Below are 8,520 nucleotides of genomic sequence, written 5' to 3' on the forward strand. Positions count from 1 at the left end.
TGTTGTGTCTCTGCACATCTCACACCAGATTCATCGGTATGTTGTGCTATTGTCTTGGCCACATTTCCCATCACTGCTTCCCCAAAGCAGGCTTCCAGTTGATCTGGAGCCAAACCCAAGAGGCACAGGCCAGAGGCCTTACCTGTGCCTTTCTATTTGGCAGATTGGCAGATTGGTGTCCTGCTTTACCACCTTCCAAATTACCCCCACTGCTTTCTAGGGATTTGAAAAGGAGAATCCCAAATCACCCCTTTCTTAACTCTGCAGCTGCTGGCCTGCAATCACCCCACCCTCTTTTCTCAGCCGTGCTGTCTGCCAGCATTACTCCTAATCCACGCTGGTGAAACAGGTTGCCAGCAGTCCAAGCCTTTAGAGGACAGTTTATCACCGCAATAAGGCACTTTGATGATCCCATCAGCGGCTGCTTGCATGCAAAGTGACGTCAGGCCTCGGGTGTCCAGTTAATTCTCATGCTGTTGGCTAAATAGTGCATTTTCTTTAGAACATGCGTGAAATGTGCTTTTCCAATTTTGTTTACGATGTGTGGTGTGCTTTTTCCAACTACCTAATTATACTTATTTAATCAGTTATTATAAAAATACTTGAATTTTGATTCAGGTTTGAATAATTATATCAGTGGAAGAGAAATGAGGTTTTGTTCATACTTTTGACAGTAGTTACCATAAAAGAATGACCATTAATTTAAAAATAGGGGCTAGTAGATGTTGGATAGAGGGATTAATGATGTTGGGGGTTTAAGTTGTTACCTTATGTCAAAAAGATGGATAATAATACAGGTATATTACACGAGCTGGGGTGGCAGCTATCTTTCACAACTGAGAGAAGCAACTAACGTAAACCCCAAGTTGAACCATATCACATTTATCAGCCTTACAGGCTAGGACATGGGTCTCTTATCAGTGACTAACCCTGCAAACCAGATAGTTTCCACGTTACTTTATCAGAGCAACAGCCCCTCATGGCTGGGCTGCGCAAAAAGGCACTTGAAATCAAGATCAGTTTCAAATATCCAAGGAAAAACAGGGCAAGGACTACAAAGGAGTTTCCAGTGAATTCCAAACAAGAGTCATCTGAGCATATGAATCTTTATTTGTCTTACACGTTCGTGACAGAGGACATGGTGTACATGGACTTTAAAACACCGATAAGGTACAGACCGCCATTCCGACCGTAACATAGCTTAGGGTAGTGTGCGACCCGTGGGGATCGGAGTTCTAAGCACGGACCGAGATCAGCTGGCTCAACCCGCTGAAGTAGGACTTCTCACGCTCGTTCATCATGTCGAAGTGCAGCGGCTGGCGGCAGACGTTGCACTCCATCGAGGAGCGAGGCTTCAGCTCCAGGCCCACCTCCTTCCAGGTGTTCAGTAGCTTCTCTGTTAAAAAAAACAGACCATATAGTATTACGCCACCCAGCATCCTACTAGAAGTTAGGGCTGTAGGATTTCACATCGCAATATGTGGAACTTCTGAGTGTAATACTGTGACTTGTGAAACAAAAAAAAAAAAGGATGAAAACTACCCAAAATAAACTATAGCCAAATAGAACTCATCTACCAATAGTGTCAAATAAATTGGTGGTGTTGTTGGGAGTTGTGTCTGCAGACACAAAGCAGTGCCAATAAATGTGATATGATTATTGCACATGTGCACATTCCCAACCAATCAGGGTACAGTTTGCACCAACGCAATCAACCAACCAAATAACGCTACCCTTACCGACAAAGTATTCCATCATCTGGGGGGTGTGGTGAGGTGTGGGGGCCACACGCAGTCTTTCCTCCCCACGGGCAACCGTCGGATAGTTAATGGCTTGGACGTAGACGTTGTAGCGGCTCATCATGATATCACAGATCGCCGTGTTCTTCGCCGCATCCGCGACCTGCAGCGGGAGACATGCATCAGGACTGAGGAGGGGCGATCTCCTCGGGGGAGATGGGGGGGGGGGCGTCCAGAGGTCAGCAGGATGTCTCACCCTGATGGGGATGATGTGGCTGGGGCTGTTCATCACGGGCAGGCCCTCGTCCATGAGCATGCGGCGCAGCAGCTTAACGTTGCGCTGGTGCCGCAGCCGTAGCGAGCGACCCTCATCACCCTTCAGCGTGTGCACCGACTCCCGGGCGCCCGCCAGCAGCATGGGCGGCAGCGAGGTGGTGAAGATGAAGCCGGCCGCGTACGAGCGCACCGTGTCTACCAGCGTGCTGGTGCTAGCGATGTAGCCGCCCACGCAGCCGAAGGCCTTGCCTGGGACACGACAGTCAGGGCTTAAGGTTTTACGTCACATGCTGCTCATGAAGGCTGCTGGTTCAAGGTGATTCAATGGTTATCTATGCTATGCAGATTACCATTCTTTCCACCACTTAGATGACAAAGAATGCTAAACATACTTCAGTACAGAAATACCTCCAAGTGTCCTGGAAGGCAAATACACCGAACACCTGTATTTAGACCACTGACTAAGATGAAAACCCCTTCTACAAAGCCCAGCCTCTTACTTTAATTTAGTGCAACAACAATATTATATTAGCAATACTCTCATGTATGGGCGTGGCTACACCAGATTTCTTACCAAGGGTCCCGGAGATGATATCCATCTTAGGCATGACCCCATCGCGGTCCCCTACGCCTCCACCACGGGCTCCGTACAAGCCAACGGCGTGAACCTCGTCCACGAAGGTAATGGCTCCAAACTCATGGGCCACGTCACACATCTCCTCCAGTGGACAGATGGAACCTTTAACAAAAGGCAAATTTCATCTATGATGAGGAATGCACACAAATTCTCATTTATTGCACAGCCAGCGTTCATCAGAATCTGACGCTAGTTATGCCAGCAACTAAAGCTATAATCATGGTGAGAGTATTTGGATATCGAAACAAACTGAATAAATTGAAACTAAACTTCATAACTTACCATAAAATATTACAAACAGTTACTTCAAACTATACAAGATGTTTAAGATTAGCCTTTGATGATAAAAAAAAAAAAAGAATCTAAACACCTTATTGAAAACCTGTTTTAAACAGAGTCAGCAAAATGCTATCTTTGTCTAATGGAGTTAAAAGCGCAGTACAATAAGACATGTTTAACCGATGAAGGTGTTTTGCATGTAGGACATACAGGTGGACCTTTACCTGTGAGTAAAAACATGTGAGTCAGTGGTTCAGTGTGTCACATACCATCCATGGAGTGCACAGTCTCGAAGGCCACAATCTTCGGAGTGGACGGCTTGGATTTCTTCAGCAGCTCCCGCAGGTGGTCCACGTCGTTGTGGCGGAAGATGACCTTTGACGCGCCGCTGTTCCTGATCCCCTGGATCATAGAGGCATGGTTCCCGGCATCCGAGTAGATCTCGCAGCCTGAAGAGAGCCCCGCCCCGCAGTGCATAGCAATTTAAACACAGCTGGCTTTTGCTTTACTTTGACAGAAGCTTTTGCTTACAAGTGAGACAAACAGAGCATTACAAACATACGGTGGATAATAAAAGCACAAATGAGCTGAGCTTTCGAACGAATGACCAGTTACAAGTGTAAGCGGTATAGGAGCAAGAGCTACATAAGATCTTCCAAACAAAGCAACTTTTCAAAATCAGCAAAGTACAACACTAAGAGCATTCCAGAAACATGGCATAGGCTACCAGAGGGGTTCTGGGAACAGATGGGTCTTGAAGTGGACTCTTGTTGCCATAAGAGTACAACCACAGCGCTTCCCCAAACAGGAAATCGGGGGTGGGAACAAGTACTGTATTAATCAAGTTCTCCAGATGTCCACATCGGCGTGGACACAGCAGGGAGCTTCCTGCTTTTATACAAATGTTTCTGCTTGGACAATTACCGGGTAGCATTCTGGCCAGCGTGAAGAGGGTGGAGTCGTTGGCCACGAAGCAGGACGTGAAGAGCAGCGCAGCGTCTTTGTCGTGCAGGTCGGCCAGCTCACGCTCCAGCTCCACGTGGAACCTGCTCGTCCCCGAGATGTTGCGAGTTCCCCCTGCCCCCGCCCCATGGTTACGCAAGGTGTCCCTGGAGAGAAGGCCAACATTTGCGTGTCAATGCACTTCAAAAACAAAAAAAAAAAAAACACACAAAACTAAAGCCTCAAATAACAAATGACCTCAGAAATTTTTGAACAGCCACGTTGTCTCATTGACCTTCAAAACCCAACTTTCCTGCCTGGTCAATAAGTCCCAAAAAGCAGCTTGAAAGTTACAAGCATTATTTTAAGTAGAAGTGTCATGCTCAATGAAATTGAGGGGGCACATTCCAGATTTGCCATCTAATTATCAACACTAGCACGTTTTTCCTTGTATTCACACGGTTGAAATAAATTCTGTGCAATATCAGTTTCTATGATCTTTTTTTTTTCCAACCCCCCCCCCCCCTATTGTTAACCATATGTTGCATAGGAAGTTGTAAGATACATAACACTTGTACTTTATTATAAATATATCAACATAAAAACACTCAAGATCCAAAAGATTAAAAAGACTATTCAAAAGATTAGCCTTACCCTCTTTTACCTGGCTAGGTATTTAGCCCATTACACCTTAAGGTCACATATGAAAGGACCTTCTGAGAACTGTTTAAGTTTTGAGTCCATTGCCCTTGGCTTACTGCCATCTTAAGCACCCCCTCCATTTTAAATGATCTCGGACCGGAGCACTCACATCACGGCGCGCACGACGTTCGAGTGCCGGCTCATGCCCAGGTAATCGTTGCTGCACCACACGGACACGTCGCGCTTCGCGTCCAGCGACTCGCTGTAATCGTCCGCCATGGGGAATGCTTGGGCCCTGCGGTTCACAGTCTTGAACACGCGGTAGGTGTGGTCTCTCTTCTGGTCCTCGATCTTCCTCTCGAAGAAGGTGTCGTAATGGAAGTTGGTGACCGCTGAAAGAGGGAGGAGCATTCCCGTTACTCCTGGTGGCGAGGCTTCCCGAAAGCAGCCAGACCTCATGGAAGACTAGATTGAAACTCATGCGTTGATGAGTTGCCTATAGTGTTTCATGAGTGAAGAAATTTCATGTTGCAGCAGGTTCATTAGAATATTAACCCACAAAGCCACATCCAGAACCAACAACTAACAGCATACCTATAAGAAATACACATGGACAAGCAACGATTCACACACAGTGCAGGTTCTTAGGCGAAATCCATGACTGAACCCAGTACAGCCACTCTCCGGATTACAATGGGCTTATGTTCCAGAAAAACTATCGTAAGACGAAAATGCATTTTAATATAGTACACCAAATCTAACAGACATTACAGCCTAGCCTCACCTACCTTAAAAACATGCTCATGCTCACAATAAAGTGTTGAATATCTCATGTAATTTATTGAATAATGTACTGAAACTGAAAAAACAGAACGGAACTGGAATACGCATTGTAAAGTCCAAAAATCATTACACTGACCATCGTAACCAGTGGAGTATATGTACTCTGATGCCCCAAATTTCTCTGGCAGACTTCAGTCACGACTGAGGCGATCTGGAGCCTGAGGAACTCGGCACTGTCATCAGACGGCCCTGAATCGCCTAGCACGATTGCTACCTCGTCCGCGTTAATGACAGCGCGAGGCTGGGGCTCTTACACTTCGGCATGTTCTCCTGCAGCAGGTGCGAGACCCTGGCTGGCCGCTGCTTCAGGAGCTTCTGGAAGATCCTGCTTCTCTCCTCGGGGGTCAGGTCAGCAACGACAGCGGCCGGTGGGGTCTTCTGGGGCCGGGTCACATCTGGGCAGAACAGAAAGGCGAAATTCAAGATTCTTTACTGTCATCTCACCATTTAACGATACATGTGCACAAATATCTATGCACCCTGCCTCACGTGGCTACCATGAAACGTAGCATCTTTCATACCTCTGACAATCATACATCCAACATACAAACACGATATTTTCAAGACATCGACCATGCCTGAAATATCGCCTCACTCTGCATGGTGTTTCGCAAATCCCTCCCCTACAAACCACAGCTACCAACATTTCCTCTTCAGCAACGTGTGTATCCCGAATTGGGAAGTCAATCATATCAACCATGCTGCAATTACTGTTCAAAAAACAAGTCACATGAACAATATTTGAACCCAATAAAACAAAACAAATCACCAAAACAAAAACACCACCATTCATGCCAGAGTACATTCTATTCTGCCCATCAATTTAATGCCGACAAAGGGAAGGGATTTTGGGGAATATGGAATGGACTGGTAGAACTGGCACCAGAGAAGTGATCACAGCGCCTTTTTCTTACAGCAGCAAATGTGCAGAATAAGGAGAACCCAGCACTGACCAGTCCGCAGGGTACGTATCTCGGTGACATCTTCCTGGAGTTCCAGAGGGACCTGGCGGACCACACTGCTGTTCTTCTGCCCCATCTCCCCCGCCAAGAAGGGGCACTTGGAAGCCACAGCCTGACCAGGAGGGATCACGGGATGACCTGGGGGCAGCTTATCCACAGCTGAAATTAAGACAAATTGTTTTCACAACATATCGACTTAGCGGTGTTCACATAAGTTGGATGCATGGTCGGGATCTTTACCTGGGGCGGAGGGGCCGCCAGCATTGGTGGGACGAGAATCGTCTCCATCTTGCTGGCTAGAAGCTGAGGAGCAGAGAGAGCGGGCAAATGGGCTGGAAGCCAGATTCATCATTACAGGGCATTTCTGCGCATAGACCACCAGCGACTTCCTGGATTGCTGCAGGAAGGCCTGAGGCATGCGAGACAGGAAAGGGCAGCGCCGGATCAAGGTGTCCATCGTTGATGCCTAGAAAATAAGGAGGCGACCGTGACGCCCATTGTTGCGTGACAGAACATAGCAGTGGATGAGCCCAAACAAGCTTAGCCGCAATGACAAGTCTTTACAGTATTTTTTTCCCCCCTTCTTCCTTCATTCAAATAAAACAAACTTAACAACAACTCAATTGGTATCATCTAGAACTTTAAGCTATTATATATCATAAGTCACATATGATTTTCTCTCCTGTGATTGTAGGTTTCAGTATTTCATCACGTAAAACATTACATTTCTTGCTTCAAATGGACATCATTAAAATACGACTGAAAATCCAAGAATACAGAGCACAATGATGAACTAAATTAGCTTCGACAAGTCATAAAATGATCGCAGTCTGTTCAACTATTTCATCCACTACAAGTATAACAGAAAAACTAAGAAAAAAGGTGAATATCAGATGGGACTGAATATCAAACTTGTTCTGTTTTGGGACAACTCCAGAAAAAAAAAGAGACTACAAAAGACCCAGAGAAATATAAGGTGTCAGTTTACAAAGTACGTGCAGTACGTGCAGAATCAAGCCTCCCAGATCACACACAATTCCCTCAACTCTTGGGGAAAAGACACAGACCCATTGTGGCTGCATACCACGCCTAAAATAAGATTAATGATAGCCAAAAGGCAGCCAAGTATCTCTTGACATCCTGTATGAGAACTCTAGCTAGTGATATAAGAGGAACTAGCCTTGCTATCTCAGATAGTGGCGCAGAGTGTCTGAATCCATAAAGTCAACTGCAAAGTACACTATTTAAAAACGGGTTTATACCCTACATCTGGTACAAACACATTATTATTATTATTATTATTATTATTATTATTATTATTATTACTATTCCTACATGCTTATTTATTAATAGCACATTTTCTTATTCTCTGTTTTATCTTTATCGTTTTGCATATTTTTTTTCTTGAAAGTATGTTTAAATTGTATATTCGTGGCATTACCAAAATAAATTCATTGAACTTATTGTACAGCAGAAAAAAACTCCGATTTTAGTTGATGGATATTAATGTGTACATATAGGTGGGAAGCCGGTTCAGGTTGTTGCTTCAGTGAGGTACGTCAAGTTAAGACACCCTAACTGAGAAATAACGAGATAAGCCCTACTAGAGTAACAAATGACATTTATGGATATTAATGAGTACGATTAAGAGGGAAGACGGCCCAACTTGCTATTTCAATGAGGTAAGCGGAGTTATGACATTTTCACTAAAACAACGAAATAAACGACACGTTGCAAAAAGTAAGAAAGATAAAAATCATGTATTTAATGCAAAAACCCAACAGGAAGGCGGCTGTTCGAAATTAATGTTATTAAACAAATCGCGTTTTATGATTAAAGCCACAGGCCTGTTTTCTACATCATTACCGATAGCTAATCCAAACAAATTCTTGAGCAATACGTTTGCCAAGAGTCTCCCATGGGCAATAATCCTTTCAGCTGGACAACATTCCAGCTGCTCGACGTACAGCTAGCTTAGCTAGCCTGCTAAATAACTCATCAAGTGAACTTACCGCGATGACTTGGGTTACGCCTCGGCGAGTTTGGTTTTCCGTGCGATACGTCTATACACAGCGATGAAGTTGGTTTTAAAAGGTGTTTGTAGCCAGGTGTCCCTGTCCCGAAACGCGTTTCCGTTATCCTACACTGAGGACGAACGAAAGGGCAACGACCGTGCAACTGGTTTTAAGCAAACGAACTG

General features: G+C 45.1%; 1 protein-coding gene across 1 annotated transcript; it reads right to left on the reverse strand.

The window, feature by feature from the left end:
* Window positions 1-1,090: 1,090 nt before the first annotated feature.
* Window positions 1,091-8,520, reverse strand: alas1 (aminolevulinate, delta-, synthase 1). The gene is made up of 11 exons (XM_023799751.2): window positions 8,333-8,520; window positions 6,561-6,786; window positions 6,312-6,479; window positions 5,613-5,753; window positions 4,685-4,907; window positions 3,856-4,040; window positions 3,201-3,380; window positions 2,590-2,754; window positions 1,996-2,264; window positions 1,740-1,902; window positions 1,091-1,396 (listed from the first exon to the last, which is right to left on the reverse strand). Exons 2-11 carry the CDS (start codon window positions 6,775-6,777, stop codon window positions 1,236-1,238), a joined length of 1,872 nt encoding a protein of 623 aa, XP_023655519.1. The 5' UTR covers window positions 6,778-6,786; window positions 8,333-8,520; the 3' UTR covers window positions 1,091-1,235.

The sequence above is a fragment of the Paramormyrops kingsleyae genome, chromosome 8 (genome assembly GCF_048594095.1).
Source record: "Paramormyrops kingsleyae isolate MSU_618 chromosome 8, PKINGS_0.4, whole genome shotgun sequence".
NCBI classification, from domain to species: domain Eukaryota; kingdom Metazoa; phylum Chordata; class Actinopteri; order Osteoglossiformes; family Mormyridae; genus Paramormyrops; species Paramormyrops kingsleyae.

Bases quoted from the DNA above. Each gene is read 5' to 3' on its own strand.
- alas1 (XM_023799751.2), bottom strand. From the start codon at position 6,777: ATGGACACCTTGATCCGGCGCTGCCCTTTCCTGTCTCGCATGCCTCAG. The intron at 6,480-6,560 runs GTAAAGATCCCG...TCTTAATTTCAG, and splicing joins TGGCGGCCCCTCCGCCCCAG to CTGTGGATAAGCTGCCCCCA. The intron at 3,381-3,855 runs GTAATTGTCCAA...GGCTCTCTTCAG, and splicing joins GCTGGCCAGAATGCTACCCG to GCTGCGAGATCTACTCGGAT.